The sequence below is a fragment of the Lucilia cuprina genome, chromosome 6 (assembly GCF_022045245.1).
Source record: "Lucilia cuprina isolate Lc7/37 chromosome 6, ASM2204524v1, whole genome shotgun sequence".
Classification (NCBI taxonomy): Eukaryota; Metazoa; Arthropoda; class Insecta; order Diptera; family Calliphoridae; genus Lucilia; species Lucilia cuprina.
This window is the reverse complement of record NC_060954.1, coordinates 46,224,645-46,249,842: the sequence shown is the minus strand read 5'-3', so window position 1 is coordinate 46,249,842 and position 25,198 is coordinate 46,224,645. Positions and strand designations below refer to the sequence as shown.

General features: G+C 27.5%; 5 protein-coding genes across 5 annotated transcripts; all 5 read right to left on the bottom strand.

Annotated features, from left to right (window-relative positions):
- Window positions 1-598: 598 nt before the first annotated feature.
- LOC111689582 (chymotrypsin inhibitor-like) lies at window positions 599-1,002 on the bottom strand. Its single transcript, XM_023452051.2, has 2 exons — window positions 893-1,002; window positions 599-821 (listed from the first exon to the last, which is right to left on the bottom strand). Exons 1-2 carry the CDS (start codon window positions 960-962, stop codon window positions 652-654), a joined length of 240 nt encoding a protein of 79 aa, XP_023307819.2. The 5' UTR covers window positions 963-1,002; the 3' UTR covers window positions 599-651.
- A 1,322-nt stretch (window positions 1,003-2,324) lies between these two features.
- Window positions 2,325-2,934, bottom strand: LOC124420827 (chymotrypsin inhibitor-like). The gene is made up of 2 exons (XM_046955077.1): window positions 2,562-2,934; window positions 2,325-2,499 (listed from the first exon to the last, which is right to left on the bottom strand). Exons 1-2 carry the CDS (start codon window positions 2,626-2,628, stop codon window positions 2,333-2,335), a joined length of 234 nt encoding a protein of 77 aa, XP_046811033.1. The 5' UTR covers window positions 2,629-2,934; the 3' UTR covers window positions 2,325-2,332.
- A 1,217-nt stretch (window positions 2,935-4,151) lies between these two features.
- Window positions 4,152-4,632, bottom strand: LOC124420825 (chymotrypsin inhibitor-like). Its single transcript, XM_046955075.1, has 2 exons — window positions 4,470-4,632; window positions 4,152-4,395 (listed from the first exon to the last, which is right to left on the bottom strand). Exons 1-2 carry the CDS (start codon window positions 4,543-4,545, stop codon window positions 4,223-4,225), a joined length of 249 nt encoding a protein of 82 aa, XP_046811031.1. The 5' UTR covers window positions 4,546-4,632; the 3' UTR covers window positions 4,152-4,222.
- A 1,066-nt stretch (window positions 4,633-5,698) lies between these two features.
- Window positions 5,699-6,237, bottom strand: LOC124420826 (chymotrypsin inhibitor-like). The gene is made up of 2 exons (XM_046955076.1): window positions 6,084-6,237; window positions 5,699-5,993 (listed from the first exon to the last, which is right to left on the bottom strand). The coding sequence occupies exons 1-2, from the start codon at window positions 6,151-6,153 to the stop codon at window positions 5,821-5,823; spliced, it is 243 nt and encodes an 80-aa protein (XP_046811032.1). The 5' UTR covers window positions 6,154-6,237; the 3' UTR covers window positions 5,699-5,820.
- A 2,362-nt stretch (window positions 6,238-8,599) lies between these two features.
- LOC111689580 (chymotrypsin inhibitor-like) lies at window positions 8,600-9,158 on the bottom strand. The gene is made up of 2 exons (XM_023452048.2): window positions 8,978-9,158; window positions 8,600-8,878 (listed from the first exon to the last, which is right to left on the bottom strand). Exons 1-2 carry the CDS (start codon window positions 9,045-9,047, stop codon window positions 8,706-8,708), a joined length of 243 nt encoding a protein of 80 aa, XP_023307816.2. The 5' UTR covers window positions 9,048-9,158; the 3' UTR covers window positions 8,600-8,705.
- Window positions 9,159-25,198: the final 16,040 nt, after the last annotated feature.

The following is a 25,198-nucleotide window of genomic DNA, read 5'->3' as shown; positions in this document are numbered from 1 at the left end:
GACAACACCTCCTTTTTGTGCATACCAAATTTCATTAAAATCGGATTAACCGTTTAGAAGTTACCGAATTATTTCCCTCTTTTTTTTCCTATACCACTGTGGGCTGGCACAACAAACACTATTGCCAATAATAATTTAAAATAAATATTAGTTTGGTTTTTTTTTAATTTTTCCTTCAAACACTTTTTAGTTAAATTGGCTTTGTATTTAAGTTTAAATTAAAATTTTCTTACTACCTTTAATTAATTTACTCAAGCTTATAATTTGTTAGTTTATAAAGCTTCAAACAATTTCGAAATTTCATGTTATTTTACGTTTTTTTTTAACTTTTTCTAATTAAAAATGTCTCACGCGATTTTTATGTTATTTTATTAAAGTTTTTTTCCTTTTAATTTTATTACAACAAGTTGATTGATTGGAAAATTCTAAATACTGTGTAAATAAAGGCATAAAATTATATGGAATATATGAAATTTACGTAATATTGAAAATAAAGCTTAAAATTAAATTGCTTTTAAAAAAACATTTATTTAATTAAAATATGTATTTGTTAATATTTATTTTAGGTGTTAGATTGTTAAATAAATCATGTAAAAAGAATATAAAATTAAATTATTTATTAATTATTTAAGTTCTTTGTTTAAATTGTTTTTAACATTCCTGCGGTAGCACACACTCAATGTTGTTTTTAAGGAAATATCCTGGTTTACATTGGCAGCCTACAACACACTTTAAAGAGCAGATCTGTAAGGAATTATCATTACACTTAAGTGGACAAGATGATCCACAGTCGGTATACTCTTGATTTTTACCACATTGTGCTATTTAACAGGAAGAAGAAATAAATTAAAATAGTTTGTGTATAAACTTTGAAAGGATTCTTCCAACACACCATTAGCTTGAATAGTCACTGATAATATGATTACAGTAAATAAAAGGATTATTTGTTGAGATTTAAACATTTTTAAAAAATTTAAAATTTTTGTATTCTGTAAGACAACTACTCAGAGACAACTAATTTGTTGCATTTCACATTTTATAATATTTATACTTTATCTAGTTATTATTTGTTTAATATCTCTTAAACAATTATATTTTTTACATATTGTTTATTTTGTTAATAATAAAATAATAATTGTGCTAAATAAAAAAGTACTTATTTATTGACTGCAATCACAGGGCGTTTAGCATTCAATTGAGGGGAATTTAGGAAAACTTGATAATCAATTTTCATGACTGTAATTGTTTGCTTTTAAAAGCTACGTTTCTGTATACATTCTGGATGTTTTGTATCTAGTGATTTTTAGATAGAACATATTAATTTACATATTTATTAAGAACACCTAGTATTTAATTTAATTATAGAACGTTTAAAATGCTCATTTCAAAAAAGTTAATTAAAAATATAATTAATAATTAAATGAAATTTTTAGTGAAAATGCCCTTTAAAATAATCAAAAGTTTAGGGCAATTTTGCTTGTCTCAATTAATTCAAACTAATTTATCTAATATTTCCATAAAATGTAGAATAGTTCCACTCACCAATTACCTGTCAGCAACTTTTTCATAGACAAGTAGTGTGGAAGTGTAATGGAATGTTAGTGTTAGCAACATTTCTATATAAAATTAGTGGCGATTTTGAGAACCTTTTCTATAGAAAATAATAAGTTAGCAACTTTTCTATAGAAAAAAAGTAGAAACTTTTTTATGATAAAGTAATCCATAATGTCAGCAACATTTCTATAGAAAAGTAATGAAGACTGCCAGCAGCTTTTCTATAGAAAAGTTTTGACGATTGTCAGCAACTTTTCTAAAGAAAAGTAGTGACGATTCTCAGCAACTTTTCTATAGAAAAATAGAGACAATTGTCAGCATCTTTTCTCTAGAAAAGTAGTGACGACTGTCAGCAAATTTTCTATAGAAAAGTAGTGACAACTGTCATCAGCTTTTCTGTTGAAAAGTAGTGGCGACTGTCAGCAACTTTTCGATAGAAAAGTAGGGACGATTGTCAGCAACTTTTCTGTAGAAAAGTAGTGACGATTGTCAGCAAGTTTTATATAGAAAAGTAGTGATGACTGTCAGCAACTTTTCTATAAAATAAGCAACGACTGTCAGAAACTTTTTCGTAAAAAACTGAGACGATGATTTTTAGCAAGTTCTTATTATATTAAGAAAAGTCATTTAGATTAAAACAAATACTCTTCTTTAGTGAAGTGTATTTTAAAAACTAAATATTTGATTAGAACATTGATTAACAGATATTTAATAAATAAATAAAAACAACAATTAGAATTAAAATTAAAGACACCATTTCCCTTTATATATTTTCCTTTTAACAATCACTTGGTTTCACACAATCACCATTATCGTTTAAAATAAAACCTTTGATACATTTACAACCCGATCTACACCAAAAATGACAACTTCTAGGATTTGGATTACTACAAGTTGGCGGACAAGTGGAGATGCATGTCGAATATTCTTGATTTGGGGGACAAGCTGAAAAATTAAAAAAATACTTAAAAATTTTGATATTTTATTAATTTCTTAAAAATACTTACATTCTTGAGCAAAAGCTAGAAATATAAAGCTTAATAGTAAAAGTATGAGTTTGGTGAATTGTAACATGACTTGTAAACTTTTGAGGTTTAGAATAATTACTAATATATTTTAAAAGATACGTTTAAATAGTTTATATAGTGGTAGTCAGTTTTATCGAAACTTATTAAGAATATTTATTTTATAGCTTTTTAGACACGATTTATATTAGAAATATTTTGTTAAATTGTAAGCAATCAGGGCGTAATGCGACTTTTCAGTTTTATTAGAAATTTCCTTCGAGCATTGTCAACTTTTCTACTGGAAAGTTGTCCAGAGTGCCGGCAACTTTTACATAAAAAATTAGTGAAGAGTAAAAGTAAGATTTCTATTAAAAAAAAATTATCTCCGCTGCGTTTCTATAAAAAAGCTCTTTAGAATATTGCAAAATTTACCAGCAACTTTTCTATATGAGAATGTGTTTTATTAGAATTTCTGCAACTTTTTTATGAAAAAGCTATTCACAGTTTTTGTGACATTTCTGTATAAAAGATGTCCAGTTTATCGGCAACTTTTGTATATAAAAGTTTTTTAGAATTTCAGACATTTTTTATTGAAAATCTGTTCAGAGTGTCTGTAAGTTTCTTATTCTGGAGTTTTGTTAAAGTTGTAATAAAAGTTGCCCAGAAAATTGTCAACATTTTTGTTGAAAATTTGGTTATTTAAAAAACTATTTAAAATCAGGGAATTTTCTATTAAAAAGCTATTCAGAGTGTCGACAACTTTTCTATTTAAAAATTGTCAGCAACTTTTATATTAAGAAATTGTTCAGAGTCTCAGCAACTTTCTTTTAAATTAGTGATAAAAGTTGTCCAGTGTATTGTCAATATTTTATGGAAAAGTTTTTAAGAGTGTCTGCAACCTTTCTGTTGAAAAGCTTTGCAGAGTGTCAGCAACTTTTGAATTAAAAGCTTGTCCAGATTATTTTCAATATTTTATAGAAAATTTGTTAAGAGTGTGGGCAACTTTTCTGTTGAAAAGCTTTGCAGAGTGGCAGCAACTCTTCTATTCAAAAGTTGTTCAAAACTTCAGCAACTTTTGTATGAAAAACTTGTTCAGAGCTTCCTCTTAATAATGTGCCTATAGTGTAGACAACTTAGAAAAAAATTTGTCCAGAGTATCATCATTATTTTATGGAAAAGTTGTAAAGAATATGGGCAACTTTTCCATTGAAAAGCTATTCGGAGTGTCGGCAACTTATTAAAATCAACAGCTTTTGTATAAAAAAATTTGTTCAGAGTGTCGGCAACATTTTTATTAAAAATGTGCCTATAGTGTATACAATTTTGTAAAGAAAAAGTTGTACAGATTATCGTCACCATTTATATTAAGAATTTGTTGAGAATGTCAGCAACTTCTCTATTTAAACTTGCCAAAAATGTTAGCAACTTTTGTATTAAAAAATTTGTTTAGAGTGTCGGCAACTTTCTTCTTGAAACGGTGCGTATAGTGTAGACAATTTTTAAAAAAATTGTCGTCAACTGTTCTATTAAATCGCTCTCCTGAGTATCGGCAACATTTCTTTTTAAAAATTATTAAAAAAAATCTTTCCATTTTATATTTTCCTTAACCATTTAAACAATTTATTCTTTATCCATCCAATAATTTAACTTAATTCCAATAATTAACAATCTCTTTGGGCCACACAATCACCATTTGATTTAAGCATATAACCATCCTTGCACTGGCAACCAACAATACATTGATAAGTACAGAATTTGGGAGCTGGTTCACCGCATCTAGCAGGGCAAGCAGTACCACAGGTTTTCCATTCTTGATTGGGAGGACATTGTTTGCCTGAAAAAAAACGTCAAAAAATTAATTATAATATTCTAGTAACTATAGATTGCATTACTTTCTCGAGTACTTACCTTGAGCTTGTATGGTAGCAGCAAAAGCTAAAATAATAGCGAAAACTAAGAAAATTTGTTGAAATAATTTGGCCATGATTTCCTTTTCTTATTTTAATAAATCTTTCTGAAGAATATCAAGTAAAGTGTTTGATTTAAAGTTTTTAAAACAACTAATTTGTTTGTTATCAATACTAAGGCTTATATGCTTTTAAAATGTTGTACTTTAACATTAAGATTATTTATACATATACATTCACATATAAATATCTATGTATATGTATGTACTTTTTCTTATTAACTAAAGCTCAGTTTGTTTGTTCTATTTCTCAATTCTCTATTTCAAGTTTTTACAAACTTGTTATAAACAAATCAAAATTCTCCGAAATATCATATTTCCATTTAAACAATTATTGATAATGTGTAGATTAAGTATAAACAGTGTGATACAAAATAATTGAAACAAACATTATATTAATAACACTATATTTGACTAGTCTATAGACTAGGCTATAGACTAGACTATAGACTATACTATAGACTATACTATAGACTAGACAATAGACTAGACTATAGACTAGACTATAGACTAGGCTATAGACTAGACTATAGACTACACTATAGACTAGACTATAGACTAGACTATAGACTAGACTATAGACTAGACTATAGACTAGACTATAGACCAGACTATAGACTAGACTATAGACTAGACTATAGACTAGACTATAGACTAGACTATAGACTGGACTATAAACTGGACTATAGACTAGACTATAGACTAGACCATAGACTATAGACTAGACTATAGACTAGACTATAGACTAGACCATAGACTATAGACTAGACTATAGACTAGACTACAGACTAGACTATAGAATATACTATAGACTAGACTATAGACTAGACTTTAGACTGTGCTATAGACTAAACTATAGACTAAACTATAGACTAGACTATAGACTATACTATAGACTAGACTGTTGGCTAGACTATAGACTATACTATAGACTAGTCTATAGACTTGACTATAGACTAGTCTATAGACTAGACTATAGACTAGTCTAGAAACTAGACTACAGGCTAATCTATAGACCAGACTATAGACTAGTCTATAGACTAGACTACACTATAGACTAGTCTATAGACTAGATTATACGCTAGACTATACCTTTATGAAATGATACAATTGCCTGTTGTTGTTTAGACAGAAATTATAGTTCCAGATTAATATTACAGTCCTCTTTGGTTGCATTATCAAAATATATTTGATATAATTTTTTTTTTTTATTTTCTATATACATATGTATGTAAGTAAGTATGTGTAGATTTACATATTAATTTGGAATATTACTTAAAACAAATTCTTCAATTAACAATCTTCTGGAAGAACACATTCGTCTTTGGAGTTGAGCATATAACCTCGTTTGCACTGGCAACCAACAACACACTGCATGGAGCAGGCTCTCATACCAGATTCACCACATCTATCAGGGCAGGCAGAGCCACATGTGTTAAACTCTTCATTTTTGCCACAATCTTCGGCTGAAAATGTATTAAAAATTTAGAAATAGAATCAAGTGCAAAAATAGAGATTTTATTATTTAAACTCTGTGATTGACTCAGTTGACTTACCCTGCGTGGCTGCTACAAAAGCAAGAACAACGACTAACACAAAGAAAATATTTTGGAACAATTTTGCCATATTTGTTTCTTTTTGGTTTTTAATTGCAGTTTTAAAGTTTGTAATTAGGTTTGAAAACAATTGATAATTAAACTGTATTTGCTGGTGCTTATATACTTACTTTCTTATTTACTTAAACTCCCTATTTGAACACATTTTTCTTATATAAATAAAAATGTATGTTTACCATGGAATGCATACTATGCATTAGTAAAGTTAAATTTAAAAAGAGTACTTTTAATTTAGTACCTAATTTGGCACCACTACAGTCTACGTTAAAGGATTAGACTGTAGCTTACACTGTAGACTGGACGATTGACTTAACAATGGCATAGATTATATATTGGACAATAGGCTAGACTATAGACTAAACTACAGACTAGACCATCGATCTAGGCTAGATTAGTCTATAGACTAAAATGTGAGCTTAAATAGTCGATATTCTAGAATGTAAGCCATTGACTAGACTATAGACACAAAAGCAATAGACTCGACCATTAACTAGACTATAGACTAAAATATAGACTGTAGGCTAGACTCTAGACTATACTATAGACTAGACCTTACACTAGACAATAAACTTGACAATCTTCTATATAGGATAGACTTTAGACTATATTATAGACAAGACAATAGACTATAGACCCGACTATAGACTAAACTATAGACTAGACTATAGACTAGACTAGACTATAGATTAGACTATAGACTAGACTATAGACTAGAATATAGATTAGAATATAGACTAGACTATAGATTAGACCATAGACTAGACTATAGACTATACTATAGACTAGACTATAAACTACACTATAGACTAGACTATAGACTACACTATAGACTAGACTATAGACTAGACTATAGACTACACTATAGACTAAACTATAGACTAGACTATAGACTAGACAATTGACTATACTATTGACTAGACTATTAACTAGACTATATATTAAACTATAGAATAGACTGTAGGCTACACTATAGACTAGAATTTAGACTATACTGTATGCTAGACGATGGACTAGACTATAGACCAGACTGTAAACTACACTATAGAATAAACTATAGACTTGACTTTACACTAGACAATATACTAAACTAGACTGGACTATAGACAAGACTATATACTAGACTATATACTACACTATAGACTAGACTATAGACTAGACTGTAGACTAGACTATAGACTAGACTATAGACTAGACTATAGACTAGACTATAGACTAGACTATAGACTAGACTATAGACTAGATTACGAACCATATATACTATTTTACAATCCTGTTTTGGTTGCATATTAAAACACACAATTTTACTTTATATATTAGTTTCTATTATTAAGTAAACATATCCTTCAATTAACACTCTTCTGGAAGGACACATTCATTACTGGAGTTTAACACAAAGCCCTTTTTGCAGTTACAACCAGGAATACACTCAGCGGAGCATTGTTTTTTATCAGATTCACCACATTTTGGAGGACAGAGAGTACCACAATAATTAAACTCTATGTTGGCGCCCAGACATTCTTCGCCTAGCAATATATGAAAAAAAATATATCAAAAACTTTTCTATGAGAACGATTTCAAACAAACAGTACCAAATTTAAAATTTCAACAATAGCAGCATTTTACCTTCTGTTGCTACTACAAAAGCTAAAACAATGACGAATACATAGAAAATAAATTGGAATAATTTAGTCATATTTAAAATGTAGTTATAAAAAAGTTTAAAAGTTTGTAATTCACTGATTTCGTATCTGACATTGTTGGACTTTAAATAGTTTCGTTTTCCCTGATTTGCATTATATTTATTCTATTTCGTGCTTCGAATATATACATAATATTATAAAAAAAATATCTATATAGTAACTCATCCGTTTTTAGTGCAATAAACTAGACTATACACAAAACTAAATACTAGATATAGAACAGATTATACTCTAGCCTATAGACCTATAGAACATGGCAAGACTATCGATGGACTATAAACTACACTATCGCCTATATTGTACTCTATAGTTTAGTCTACTCTGTAGTCTAGTGTGTGGGTCTAATCTATAGTTAAATGTTAAGTCTAGTGTATAATAGAGTATATAGTCTGATCTGTGCTATAGTCTAATAGACTAAACTGATTATAGATTAGGCTATAGAGACTAGACTAAAGACTAAACTATAGACTAGACAATAGACTAAACCATATACTACTAAAGACGAGACTATAGATAGAAAAATTAGAAAAAAGAATATAAGTAAAAATCAAAATTTAAAACAAAACGTTGCAGCTGGATCCCCGCCTGGACTAGACTAAAGTCTAGGCTTTAGACTGGACGACAGACAAGATTAAAGGCTAGAATATATACAAAATTTTACATTTGACCACTGGCAGTTTAGACCGAATTTATATCGAATTCCTAACTCCATGTTTAGCTAAAATCAAAGTCCTCTTTGGTTGCATATTCAAAATATAATTGTTATATGAACATTTTTTTATTTTTTATATACATATATATGTAAGTAAGTATATGTATATTTACATATTATTTTGGAATATTATTTAAAAAAATCCTTTAATTAACAATCTTCTGGAAGAACACATTCGTCTTTGGAATTGAGCATATAACCGCGTTTGCACTGGCAACCAACAACACACTGCATGGTGCAGGCTCTCATACCAGATTCACCACATCTATCGGGGCAGGCAGAGCCACATGTATTAAACTCTTTGTTTTCTCCACAATCTTCGGCTGAAAATGTATGAAACGTTTTAGAAATCGAATTAAGTATAAAAGTAGAGATTTTATTATTTAAACTTTGCAATTGAGTCAGTTTGACTTTTGACTTACCCTGTGTGGCTGCTACAAATGCGACAACAACGACAAACACAATGAAAATATTTTGGAATAATTTTGCCATATTATTTCCTTTTTGGTTTTTAATTGAAGTTTGAAAGTTTGTATTAAGGTTTGAAATCAACTGATTTTTAAACTGACACTGCTGTTACTTATATACTGACTTTCTTATTTACTTAAACTCCCTATTTGAACACATTTTTCTTATATAAACATAGAATGCATACTATGCTTTAGTAATGTTAAATTTAAGAACAATATTTTTAATCAGATACTTTTTTGACACCATTACACCACTATGGACTAGGATTAGACTTAAATATGATCTATATTATTAAATAGAATAGACTATAGGCTAAAATATAGATTAGACTACAGATTTGACTATAAACTAGACTATAGACTAGACAATAGATTTGTCTACAGACTAATATAAAGATTTGATTGTAGACTAAACTATATAGATTATATTATTCTAGTCTATAGACTAGAATAATATATATTCTAGTCTATAGACTAGAATATAGACTACACTATAGACTAGACTATAGACTAGAATATAGACTAGACTATATACTAGACTATAGACCAGAATATAGACTAGACTATATACTAGACCATAGACTAGAATATAGACTAGACTATAGACTAGACTATAGACTAGACTATAGACTAGACTATAGACTAGACTATAGACTAGACTATAGACTAGACTATAGACTAGACTATAGACTAGACTATAGACTAGACTATAGACTAGACTATAGACTAGACTATAGACTAGACTATAGACTAGACTATAGACTAGACTATAGACTAGACTATAGACTAGACTATAGACATTCTGTTTTTGGAAACGGTGTAATTGTACTCAGACATATCTCTCAACCGAGATTTAATGTTAATGTTTACTGTTGTTTTAGTTGTTTTTTTATTACAATTCATTAAAGTATTAACTCTGTTCGTGTTTAATTATTTATAAATATGTATATTTTTTGCAACAAAATTATGACAAATAAAAATAACACCTTTTTTGAGAATTTAGTAGAAATTTATTGTTATTATTTTTTTAGTACTAAATTAAATTTAATAATATTTTGTTAAACAAATGTATATTTTTTTAATAATGACAAGTTTAACAAGTTTTAAGTTAAATTATTTAGTTAATTTATTTAAATATTATAAAACAAATATTTAAACAAATTTTTATGAAAAAAATAATAATAATTGCATGTTAAAATGTGTTGGGTTTATAGTCTGTTATCTAATTATTGTCTGACACGGCTAGTCTGGCGTTGACAATGAGCAAATTTGTTTGAAGAGAACAACTCAAGCAGTTTTCAATTAGAATTCTGATTTGTTCGGTTTATATTTTTATAAAATTTAATAAACTTTTATTTAAAAGTTATAACTTTTCTCTCAAATATTTCGAGTAAGTTAAGCATAAATTTTACGTTTTCTGATGTGAACTTGTATAAAGATGTTTTTTCAATTACAGAGTAAATAGTCTAAATGCGTTTTGATTAAGAACTTATTAATTCAGACAAAATATATAAACAAAAAATTTACAATTTTTAGAAACAGATGTTGTCTAAATTGTCAGTGAGTGTGTTTGTTTTTTAGTTTAAACATTTCTATCTGTGTTATCAGCTTTTTAAATGAGTAAATTTAAATTGTTTTTTTTTTCTATTTGCTGATGATGATATTTATTTATTTTAATTGGGTTATTTTGAAATGAAAAAAAATTATTTGTTTACAAATATAAATTTGAAAAAAAAAACTTTTCAAGGTTTTTTAATTTAATTGAAAAAATATTTAACACACGTGAATGTTAATGCTGTTGTATCTTTAAGTTAGAAATTCCCTCTTTATTTGTTGCAAAAATTTTAACTTAAAATGTTATCTAAACATGTTTTTTTTAGTAAGAAACCTATGAAATGTAACTGTTAACACTTCAGCAACATTTATCTTAAGTTACATTATCTAGCAACATTACAGCAACATTTTCAATACCATGTTTACGTTACTTTTATTTATGTTTATGAAATGTAACTGTAAACACTTCAGCAACATTTATCTTAAGTTACATTATCTAGCAACATTACAGCAACATTTTCAATATCATGTTTACGTTACTTTTATTTATGTTTACTTTACTACATGTTGAAAATGTTACAAATGTTTAGTTCTACAGGTTTTGTCGGGAAATTTATCAAGTAACATTTGTAGAAACATTTCCAGCAACATTTCTTATAACTGTTGTTTATTTATGTGGAATAATCAACGAAGCTTTTCAACATCTGTTCATAATTAGTTGTTGATATGTTGCCAGATACATTTTATACATAATTTCAAAATAAATAAAGTGAAACATTTATCTTAAGTTACATTATTAAGCAACATTACAGCAACATTTTTAATACTATGTTTACTTTTATTTATGTTTACTTTACTAAATGTTGCAAATGCAAATTCTACAGGTTTTGTCAGGAAATTTTTTCAGCAACACACATATAAACATTTCCAGCAACATTCCTTCTATGTTCTTTGTATGTTCTTTTAAGTATGTTGAGCTGCTGCTAAATTCCATATAGATAATTTTGATAAAAAAATAGTTATAGAAAAATGTTGCAGAACTTTTACTGCATTCTATGTGTGTGAAACCTATTTGTCAGTATTTTTACTCCAAAATTCTTGTGCTTAGTTACAGTTCAGTTCATTAATAATGTTGCCGATAAGATGTGACTCATCTACTTTCCTGCAGATACATTCTATATATTTTGCAACAAAGTAAAACTTCTTCAACATTATAATAAAACTGTGACACATCTACTTTCCTTATATTTGCTAAAAATACTGATCAAATGTTGTAATCTGTTTACTTAAATGTTGTGAAACATTTTCTTACTTTATTAGATAAAATTCAAAAAAAGTTTTGAATGCCTCAGTCTCTAGGACATGAAATTGATGTTCGGGTTTCTTTAATTCCACATAAAACTTTCGAACAACAAATGTTGCTATAATGTTGCCAGATACATATTATATGTTTATAAGAATAAATACTGAGAATTTTTATAGCAATATTTTCTTAAAGCGAGTCGATTTACTTGGAAAAGGTGTTGTTCTACTATTTCATAGAATTTTACATAAAACTTGAAAAAGAAAATGTTTCTAAAATGTTGCCAGATACATGTTATATGTTAATAAGTATAAAACTGAAGTATGGCTGCAGCAACATTTTCTTAAAGCGAACAAATTACTAGCCTTTTGTTGAAAATATGTTGTTGATAACATATCACCAAGTCGTCTGTCTGTATGTCTGTCTGACTATCTGCTTCTAGATATTTGTTGTCAATTAGCTAAAACGTTCTGTATATAATGGACAAAGAACCCACTAAAGATATTGTCAAAATTTAGTTTTGTAATTGGACTTAGTAAGAACTCTATTGAAATAAAATAATTAAAACAAAAAAATATCATTCTGAAAGTTGTTACAATTTTTATCGATAAAAAAAAATCCCCATAATTTTATTGACAGTTTATGAAATTGAGCCCAGCAACATTGTTGCACGCAGCTTAATTTAAAATTCAACATGTTGAAATAATTAAAAATAACATAAAAACAAAAAATTAAAAAAAAAACTCAAAAAGACTTTCAATTAGTTTTTAGTAAATACATTTAAAATCATTATTGTTATGTAAAGAAAAATCTGTTTGAAAAATTTGTGGTTTTTTTTGTCTTGAAATCTTAAAAAATTAAAAAAAATCAAAAGATCTTAATCAATTTGTTAAAGACTTGATGTCTTGTCTTGATGGCGATTAAATAGCGCAATATATTGTTTAATATTTTTTTCTTGTTTCTTTAATAATAAATAAATTACAACAATATTAATGTATTTATTCTTAAGGTGGCACTTAACATGATCAGCAACATGGAATATTTGTTAATATTTATGGCAATTATCGTGAGAACCGTTTTTTTTTTCTTCTTTTGCAAAAATTTAATCCATAAAACAGTTTAGTTAACAATTTAATAAAAAATAATAATGAAGGCCACTTTAAACATTTAGAGGAAACATGACAATATGTTTATAAACATTTTGTATAGTTTTAAATATGGTAATTATAGCAAATAAAATTTAAAAGCAAAAATTTTGTACAATATGAAACTTAAGTTACTTTTAGCTTTAACTTTTTCTTTATAAATTGATATTTTAAAAAATTTTTTCAAGTTTTTATACTTTTAATTATAACTTATAAAGCACTTAACTAATTCTTATAATTTTTCTTATTCTTTGTCTATTTTTAGGTAATTTCTACAATCTCTTAACTAGAGCAATAAAGGTGGTCTTAGAGTGAGTTTTTTAAGTCAATGACAGGACTACTACCGTATATGGTTTAAGCTTAAGTTCAAAGCAAAGCCGCCAACAGTTAACAACATGTTGCTGTAAACATATTTCAAATGTATAAGTCATTAAGTTGAAATGCCACCAAACAAACCAAATGTCTACAAAGTTTTCTAAAAAACTAAAAAAATATATATATTTTTTTTTTCTTTAAAACTAAATAAACACCATCAATCAATTAAATGTTTAGACATAACAACAGTAGCAATTAATAAACATATATAAAACTTTAATAGCATTTAAATATATACATATATGAAACAAATTGATTCTGTATCACTACCTGCTTTTTTTATACACATGTTTGTCTACAAATATGTCTAATTGTTTATAGCAACATGTTTATCAATATAAAACTTAAACATTGTTTATTACTAATGACATGTTTTGTTAGAGAAAAAAGCAACATTATTAATTAAAAGGGAATGTATAATTAATTAAAAATATATATGACAGTCATTTTACATACATGATTTGAGTGAGTAGACAGCTAAGCTGTTAACGCTCTACAGGAGGTTTTCAACTTTAATCATTTAAGGAATTTTGTTAAGTGTTGATTTGTAGAAGCAATTTAAATTGTTATGATTTTATTTAATGATTAAAAAAACTAAAGTAATATGCTAATTTTTTTATAACTTAATATAAAATGTAGCTAAACATTGTTGCTGTCACGACAGCCAATAAATCTAAACATTGTATACATTTATACAAAATAACAAACAAAGCTTAGGAAAACTTCTTCATTGATGTCTGATCAAATGTTGCTAGATACATTTTATTAAATTTCAACATTATGTATAGGTTTCCTCAAACCAAATCGAAGGAATTACGAAAAGCCATTATAGAGAAATTTAAAAGATTTTACCATCAAAAATTTTCATATAAAGGGGCGCACAACAAACCGTTAACAGGATTTATATATTTCTTCAGATCAGTTGTAGTCGTACTTCCAATCAAACCTAAGTTTTAGATCTCTGCAAAACTGCATTAATCCAAAATTACTGCTGAAGAGAAAATACATTTGTATTCTAAAAAACATGACTAATGTAGCTAGCAACACACCAGCAACATTATCAAATTAAGCTTTTTAAACTTTACACTGAATACATAGACTAATGTGAAAAATGTTGCAGAAATTAAAAAACATTCATGTTTTATAAAACAATAACATCAAAGCAACATATTCAATAAAGTCAGTTAATATTCTCAATCTTAGCAACAAAATGTTATAAAGTTCCATTAACAAATTTTTCAAGAAGAAAATGTTGCAGACTTTTTTTTATAAATTATATTAATACTTTAAATACATAATTACTAATCGTGCAAAATAAAGAAAACTTTAAAGAGAAAAATGTTGCATAACTGTTTCTCTATTCGATTCGATGAAAACATGCAAATTGTACCTGGGCAACATTCTAGCAACAATTTTAGAAATTGTTGTAAAATCTCATAAAGAAAACTTTCGAACTAAAAATGTTGCAGAACTGTTTTTCTATTCGATTCCATAAAAACCTGATAATTGTAGAACAGAACTGGAACAGAACTAGAACAGAACTAGAACATAACTAGAACAGAACTAGAACAGAACTAGAACAGAACTAGAACAGAACTAGAACAGAACTAGAACAGAACTAGAACAGAACTAGAACAGAACTAGAACAGAACTAGAACAGAACTAGAACAGAACTAGAACAGAACTAGAACAGATCTAGAACAGAACTAGAACAGAACTAGAACAGAACTAGAATAGAACTAGAACAGAACTAGAACAGAACTAGAACAGAACTAGAACAGAACTAGAACTGAACTAGAACAGAACTAGAACAGAACTAGAACAGAACTAGAACAGAACTAGAACAGAACTAGAACAGAACTAAAACAGAACTGGAACAGAACTGGAACAGAACTACAGCAGAACTAGTTAAGTTATGATGATTTGTTAATATTTTCAATCAATGTTGCAAGGTATTAAATTTTTAGCATCAGCAACATGTTTATATATGAAAGCTTTCGCAACCAAAACTATGACATATTACCATTTTTATATAGAGCTCTACAGTAAATTACATAAAACATTGAAATGTTGTATTTTATAATGAAAAGCAAAATGTTGTAGGAATGTTGCGAGAAACATATTATACGCTATCAAGAGTTAGGGTAAATACTTACAACTTCTGACACATTTGGCCATAACTATGGATTAGTTTCAAGGTTTTTTTATTTGTACAATGGGAGAGAAACCAATATCCTTATTCAAAATATACTACCAACCTTGAAAAATGCATTAAACCATGACAACTGTGCACTAGATTATTTTTCTTTTGCATTTAAATCTCTAAAATAAAATCTACTCTGTATAAGATAATATGTTAACAACGGCGGTATATACTGAGCAATTCTTGGCAAATTTTAATTGTTTCAAATCAGATTGAAAAAATGCCTTAAGCATCATTTTAAAAAGCAATCATTCTCTTACAAATTCTACTGCTGTTGCTGCTACCATATTAATGCTAAATATTGTATTTAAAAAAATTATAATAGAAAACCCAAAAGATTATTATGATTTAATTTGAAAGATTATAATTTATTTGAAAAGTAATTTGTGTTTAAAAAGATTTAGAACACACCTTGTGGTAAACAGAACAACAAAATCTCAAAGAATTTTTTTCATTCAATTTATGATTTGTCATAGAATAAGAATTAAAGAATCGTTAAAGTTATCTCGCTTAGTGTTTTAACAAATTAGTAATGAATTTTATTGTTATTAATTCACTAGCAATTAACAGCTATAACAGTGTTTGTTGGTCATTTGTTTTAATGTTTACAAAATTATATAGTAATTTTCTTGTATATAATTAATTTTATATAAAAATATTTAAATTTTTTGCTTTAGAATTTTTCGCGGTTAATTATAAAGAAGAGAATGTTTAAAGAAAATGTTAAAGGTATTAGTTAGCAATTGGGACACACCTCATGAGTGAAATATTCACTGAATATGTCATTACTGATATTAAGTGATTAACATGTTTCTTAATATAAAATTAAGTGGCTAGCAACATGTTGCTGCTTAATGTACTGTAGCAAGGGTTTGTCAAAACCTTTATATACATTTTCAAAATTAAATGAAGCATTAAAAACGTGCTTGCTGTTAATAATGTTTTGTTGAACAAATTTGTTACAAATTCGCAACAAGTTGCTAGTCAGTGTTGCCAAATTTCTAGAGTTTGGAGAATTAATATATAAATTGGGGTAATATCAAAAATGGTTATAGTCTAGTCTATAGTCTAGTCTATAGTCTAGTCTATAGTCTAGTCTATAGTCTAGTCTATAGTCTAGTCTATAGTCTAGTCTATAGTCTAGTCTATAGTCTAGTCTATAGTCTAGTCTATAGTCTAGTCTATAGTCTAGTCTATAGTCTAGTCTATAGTCTAGTCTATAGTCTAGTCTATAGTCTAGTCTATAGTCTAGTCTATAGTCTAGTCTATAGTCTAGTCTATAGTCTAGTGCATAGCCTAGTATAGTCTGGTGTATAGCTTAGTCTATAGTCTAGTGTATAGCCTAGTCAATAGTCTAGTGTATAGCCTAGTCTATAGTCTAGTGTATAGCCTAGTCTATAGTCTTGTCTAGAGTCTAGTCTATAGTCTAGTGTATAGCCTAGTGCATAGCCTAGTGTATAGTCTAGTTTTTAGTCTAGTCTATAGTATATTCTTTAGCCTAGTCTTTTGTCTAGTCTTTGGTCTGTACTACTTTGGTTAACCTAGTCTATAGTAGATATCCAATAATCCTATTTTTTATAAAACTTACTGAAATTTTGCTTTTATTTGCAATATTATAAAAAATTTAATAACTGCAACCTTAAACCAAAATTTTAATTGAAATTTAAATATTCAACAAAATTCAATATTCATATTAATCAAGTTTTCCCTCAAACTTTTTACAACCTTTAAGACTAAGTTTTTCTTCAGCAATTTTTCAAGCAACAACACCTAAACGTTTTACGCTTGACTTAACTAAAAGAAACTATTAGCAAAACAAAATCTAAAATTTTCCCAACTTTTAAGGCAAATATTGTTTAATAAATTTTTTAACATCTTTTACTTCAAAAAAATATATATATGTATATCTCGAAGCTATTAAATATCTGTTGATGTCTTAGAGCTGTCAGCAGTTAGTCAAACACCGCCAAAACGTTGAATAAATATTTGAAATAATTTTTTTTATTTAAGAGAATTAAAAGAATTTCATTGACAAAATGGCATTTTTTTGTTAAGACTTATATGGATTTAATAATATTTGGTTATTTTTTTTTAAGCTAATGCACTTTATATGGCTCTTACAAGGTTGTTTTCATTAATAAATTATTTGGTTAGAAAAATTAAAAAAAAAATAGCCATGAAAAGCTTGGTGTTAATATTGATCGTTTATATGGTTATGTGAGGCGTTGATGGTGAGAAAAACAATTTGGTCAAAACAAAATTTAGAAAATATTATTTTTTTTTAAATATAATATTGTCTTTAGTAGCAAAAGTTTTAGAATATTTTACCTTAAAAGGCAAATTTTCTTTACATTTTGCTTTAAAAAGGCAACATTTTTTCTTAAAAAGACAACACTATCTTCTAGTAAATTTTGTCTTAAAAAGGCAAGATATTGCTTTAATTAGACGACATTTTCTTTAAGTAAATTTTGTCATTAAAATGCAACATTTTCTTTAATTATTTTGCCTTTAAAAGTGAACACTTTCTTTTGTTAAATTTTGCCATAAAGCTACAACTTTTTTAGGTGAATTTTGTCTTTAAGAGGCAACATTTTCTTTTTGTAAATTTTGTATAAAATTTACTTTTTCTTTTAGTCAACGTTTTTGCTTTAAAAAGGCAACATTTTAATTCTTGATATTGCCTTTAAAAAGCAACATTTTCTTTAAGTATTGTTTGCCTTAAAAAAAAAAAAAAAAAAAAAAAAAAAAACATTGTACTTTTTAGAAAGCAGATGCCTGTTAGTTCCAATTGATAGCTTTTAGTATCGCAATCGTCTACAGACACAGGGAGTCATCTTTGATTTGAGTTATACCCTTCAGACCGGCTCATACGAATACTTACATAATGAGAAAATTACTTTAGTTTTAACACAGTTGCCCTTAAAAGAATAGTTTTGCCTTCAAGATGTTTGTCGTTAACGAACAACATTTTCTTCAAAAGGCAACATTATTGATTTCTAATGACAATTTTTTAAAAGAAAGCATTTACTTTTCTTTAAAAACAACAATTTTTGTTATTCACCCTTTTTTAGTCTTCGAGGGGCAACATGTTTGCATTAAAAAAACAACATTCGCATTCAAAAATTTTGCTTTCAAATATGAACATTTAAATACACTTTTGTCTGTATTTAAAGGCTACATTTTACTTTTAAAACTAACATTTTCTTTTAACAAAATTCTCTTTATTTTCTTCAAAAGGCAATATTTTCAATTAAAATTAACTTTTGTCTGGAAAGGGCAAAATTTTTTTGAAAAGGCAACATTATTGTTCTTCAAAAAGAACATATTTGTAAAATAAAACAACAATATCTCTCCATTTTCTAAAAAGGCAACGTATTCTTTTGAGAATTGTGACTTTAAAAGGCAATATTTCTAATTAAAATGAACTTTTGTCTGCAAAGGGCAATATTTTAAATTAAAATTAACTTTTGTCCAGAAAGAGCAAAATTTTTTTGGAAAAGGCAACATTATTATTCTTCTAAAAGAACCTATATTTTAAATAAAACAATAAAATCTCTCTATTTTCTAAAAAGGCAACGTATTCTTTTAAAAAATGTCACTTTAAAAGGCAATACTTCTAATTAAAATGAACTTTTGTCTGCAAAGGGCAACATTTTCTTAAAAAGGCAACAATTTGCTCTTAAAATTTAACATTTTCGTAAAATAAAACAACAAAACCTCTCCATATTCTAAAAGAGCAACGTATTCTTTTAAAAAATTTTACTTTCAAAAGGCAACATTTTCAATTAAAATAAAACTTTTTTTTTACAAATTTGCAAAGAGAAACATTTCCTTTAAAATGCTGACATTATGCATTTAAAAACCAAAAGCATTTTGTTTGATCTTCTATAAAAGAATTTGCTTCAAAAAGTGTTCTAATGAAAAGGCAACATTTTTGATTAAAATATTTCTTTTTGTCTTAAAAGAGCGATAGTATTGCTTTTACTGGTTAAAAAAGTAACATCTTCTTTTAAAAAATCTTAAATATTTTGACTTCAAAAGGCAGCATTTTTAATATAATATGCTTTTGTCTTAAAAATGCAACATTTTCTTTATAAGGTAAAATATTGGCATTGAAAAGGGCACATTTTTTCTTTTTAAAATAAAATATTTTCTTGCAAAAAGTAGCTTCTTTCTTTAAACAAGTTCAATTTAAAAATGTTGCCTTTAAAAGTCAACATTTTCATTTAATCTGTACCTAGGTCTACAAAGTGCAACATTTTCTTTTTAATACATAATTTATGCCACAAAAATACATTTTCTTTAAAAAAAAAAAACAGTTTTCTTTCAAACAATTGTGTTTTTAACTTTAAAGGGCAACATTTTCTTTAAGAAAATTGCAACATTTTATTCATACTTAAAATATCTAAAACGACTTAACAGGTAAACTTATATTAATTTCAACTTTATATTGTTTGTCAATTGTTATATGAAACGTGACCTATTTTTGGGGCAACATTGTTTTTTTTTTTTTGCAAACAAACTAACATGTTGCTAGCATGACTTTACTAATGATCATCAGCATTAGCAAACAAACATCTGTTATAAACTGTTTTAAAATCCGCAGGCAAAAATTTAAGTTAATAAATCTCTAAAACCATTGTAAAGTCAGTTTTAGGCAACTAAACTAAATGTCAATTAAATGCAAACAGACAGAAAACTAAAACTAAATTTTGTTGCAAAAATAAAAAAATTCAACAAAAATAAATGTTAAATTTAAACAAAATTTTTTGCAACAAACAAGAACAAGTTGTTAATTCTTATAAGAAATAGTTATTAAAGAAATTTAAAATATTTTAAAATTATTTATTTTAAATTTTTTTAAAAAATTAAACATTTCTCAAATTCACACCTTTATCAGTTGAGTTAGTTGTTGTTGTGATTATAATTAATGATATGGATTTTTCTTTACTTAAAAATCAACCATATCTCAACATTATTAATGTAAAATTTTCCTTATAATATTTAATAAATAATTACAACTAATATGTTATATAAACTTGCTTTAAACCTGCAAGATAAACCATGTTTTTAAACATTAATTATACCCTACACCACTATAGTGGGGAGGGTATTATACGTTTGTGCTGATGTTTGTAACATACAAAAATATTGGTCCAATACACCACCTTAAAGTATACCGATCGATTTAGAATCATTTTCTGAGCCTATTAAGACATGTCCGTCCGTCCGTCCGTCTGTCCGGCTGGCTGGCTGTCCATGTAAACCTTGTGCGCAAGGTACAGGCCGCAATTTTCAAGATAATTTGATGAAATTTGGACCAAGCATGTTTTTTGGTACAGGGACAAAGCCTATTGAAAATGGTTGAAATCGGTCCATTATTTCACCTAGCCCCCATACAACCGTACCTCCCGATTTTTTATGCCATAATTACGTCAAATATTATATTATCTCTCTAAAAATTGGCATAAATAAGTTTTACATAAGTATTTACGACACTGCAGATTTTCGTAAGGATCGGCCCTTATTTGACCCTAGCCCCCATACAAACCCCCCTTCAAAAAATGTCTTAAACGTCTAAAATTGACTTGTAACCATTTGTATCGTAATGAAACTCAACAAAACTAACTGTTATTTAAAAATATATCCTTTTCACAAATTTACCGAGGATCGGCCCAATTTGACCTATAGAAAGCCTCATTTAGAAATTTTAGTTTTTTTATCAATAAATTGCTTAAATATTTTGGAAAAATATTCAACATAAAAGTTTCTTTATAAAAAGTAAAAATTTTAAAAATATACTCATGGTGTAGGGTATTATATGGTCGGCCATGCCCGACTATACTTTCCTACTTGTTTTTTTATTTTTATTTTTTTTTTTTTGTTATTAAAGTTTATTTTAAATAACCATTTGTTTTAATGTTATTGTTTACATGAGTTTTTGTTTTTTGTTTTTTATTTAAGGTTGGGCCTGCAAAATTACTTTATCTTTAAGACCTTGACTGGAAAAGTTAAATTGTCTGTTTGGTTTACATTAAATCGTTTAAAAACTTGTGTTATTTTAAAATGGCCAAAAAAAAAATTAGTTGAAAATTTTACTTAAACAAAGCTATTAAAAATGATCATAATCATGTATGTATGTTGCCTAAATGACCTTTACAAAAATGTTAGATTTCATACAAAAAAATGAAATGTTATTCATAACGAAAATGTGTTATGTCTATAAATATTAAATTTATAGCTTGACTTTATGATTTATGATAACTACACATATAAAATTTTTCAAAAATAATGTTTTATTATAAAATCAAAATTTTCCTTTTGTCATTTAATGTCTCCAAAATGCTTTAGTCATTAATCTTCTTTACTCAATTAAACTGTTAATTTGTTACTTTCTTTAACAGAGTTTTCTCAAACTAACGCACTCAGCCTTCAACTTGTCAAGTAGATGAAAAAATCTTGAACTTGACACAACTGCAAATGAAAAATCAACTTAACTGCAGAACTTTAAATATATGAAATGTTCGCTACAAATTGTCTCCCTTAGAGGCATTATTTTTGGAAAATTTTACCTTTTACACAAGTCCATAGATTAGTTTTACACAAGTTCATAGACTAGTCAATAGACAAGCTTGTAGACTAGACTATAGACTAGTTATTATATCAGTTTATAGACTAGTCCATAGAATAGCCAAAAGGCAAGTCTATAGACTAGTCAATAGACTAGTTTATATACTAGTCAATGGACTAGTTTATATACTAGTCAATGGACTAGTTTATATACTAGTCAATAGACCAGTTCATAGACTAGCCAAAGGACTAGTACAAATACTAGTCCGTAGATTAACCAAAAGACTAGTCCATATACCAGTCCATAGATGAACCAAACGACTAGCCAAAAGACTAGTCAATAAACTAGTCCATATACAAGTCAATACACTAGTTCATACACTAGTCAATAGACTAGTCCAAATACTAGTCAATAGACTAGTCAACATGTAGTCAATATACATATAGTAGACTAGTCAACTATCTAGTGAAGAGATTAGTCATTAGACTAGTCCATAGTCTAGTTAATAACCAAAAGACTAGTACATATACTAGTCCATAGATTAACCAAAAAACTAGTCAATATACTAGCCCATATACAAGTTAATACACTAGTTCATATACTAGTCAATATACTAGCCAAAAGAATAGTCCATAGACTAGTCAAAAGACTAGTCAACATAAGAGTCAATATACTAGTAGACTAGTCAAGGAACTATCCAAAAGATTAGTCAGTAGACTAGTCCATAGTCTAGTTAATAGACTAGTCCATATACTGGTCAATATACTAGCCAAAAGACTAGTCCATAGACTAGCCAGTACACTAGTCAACATAATAGTCAATATACTAGTTCATAGGTGAGTAAATAGACTATCCAAGAGACTAGTCAATGCCTAGTAGCCAAGTTCATAGACTAGTAAATAGAATAGTCCATAGACTAGTCATAACGTTACCCAAAACAAAAATTTGTCACTTGACTTATCACTAGTTAGTTACAAGGTTCGTTACAAGAGAGCAAGTTAAAAACTAGTCAATGGAATAATCCATAGACTAATGACTAGTCCATACACTATTCTATAGACTAGCCATTAGAGTAGTTAATAAACTAGCTAATGGATTAGTCAATAGAGTAGTTAATAGAAGAGTCAAAAGACTAGTCAATGGAATAGTCCATAAACTAGTCAGTAGACTCATCAATAGGCTAGTCATTATACTAGTTAGTTGATTAGTGAATAGATTAGACTTTAGATCAGACTAGTCCAAAGTCCAGTTAGTAGATAAGTCCATAGACTAGTCAATATTCAATAGACTAGTTCATAGATTAGTCCATAGTCTAATCAATAGACTAGTCAATACACTAATCAGTATATTCGAACATAGGCTAATAAATAGACTAGTCAGCAGAAACATCCACAGATTATAGATTAGTTCATAGTCTGGTTCATAGAATAATCAAAAGAATAGTCAATACACTAATCCGTAGACTCGTCCATAGACTAGTCAATAGATTAGTCTGTAGATACCTCCATAGACTATTAAACAGATTAGTTTATAGACTTATCCATATACTACTTCAAGATTAGTTAAAGAAATAGTCAATAGACTAGTCACTTGGTTAATCAATAAACTAGACACAGACCAATAAATAGTCTTGCTAATAGACCAATTCATAGACTAGGTAAAAGTCTAGTCACATACCAGTAAATACAAGAGCCTAGTTAAGTCTATTGACTTTCCTACAGACTAGTCTTATCTGAAATATACTATATAGTATCTGGTCCATATTATCATTAAGTTTAAAGTGTCTAATGTAGAGGAGTTGTAATAAAAATTAAAAAACAGGTATTTAAAACTTCAATACTCTCAAGTTTTAGCTGCAAACTGAACCGTTAAGCCAACAACAACAAAATTATTGAACTTGACACAAGTTGGGGTAAACCACAAAGAGATATCATTATAGCAGAACTGTAAAAGATTTTAATCAACTTTAGAAAATATTATCATAAATATTTTAATTATTTTAAGGAAAAACTAGTTCAAGATTTAAAAATGCATTTAAATTGATCTAAACTTTAACTTAAACTAAAATAGAATTTGAAATAAATGTTTTTTTTCTAAAAAAGATTTAACTCTTTGTCATTCCACTTTCAAAAACATCATTCGAACAAGTTCATCAACAATAAAACAACAACCTGTACTAGCAACAACTTACAATAACAACATCAGCAACATCATCACTTTTTTAAACAGTAGCAAAATCCATCCGTAAACAAATAACAACAATTTTTAAGAAACAACAACAAAAACAACAAAAACTTGAAGTAAACAATTCAAAACTTTTAAAAGTTTTATTGTAAAAATGATCAGTTTTGGGGTTTTGATTTTCAAGTTTAAAATCATTGTTAAACATAATGTTGTTGTTGCCCACTTTAAGTCAATGAACTTTAATGTTTTGTTTATCATCTGCTAAAGTTTAAATTTTATTGTTGTTGTTGTTTTTAAAGCAACTAGAGCTTAAACAAAAACATTTAACACCATCTGCTAAATAGCCTACCTGCAAGTATGTCTGTCTATCAATCTCTATGACAGCCTATATTTAAAACGCTTTTTTTGTTATGTGAGAAATTTTAATTAATGTGAAACTTTAAATCTTGTTTCATGCTACACATCTGCATAAATGACAGTTATCTCTACTAGGCGTAACGCTTTAAATTGTTTTATATTTACATATTAAAAAAACACATAATAAACAATAAAACAGCGACATATGTTAAACTATTAACAGCTTTTTTATGTTGTCTCAAATGTCAGAGTGGTGTTAGGTGATTTTATTAAGCCTATTAACATTTTATGATTTACACTTTGTTATTGTTTGAATACATAAAAACTTAAAAATTTTAAATAAAATAATTTTCATATATTTCATATATATATCATATATATAGACTAGACTATAGACTAGACTATAGACTAGACTATAGACTAGACTATAGACTAGACTATAGACTAGACTATAGACTAGACTATAGACTAGACTATAGAC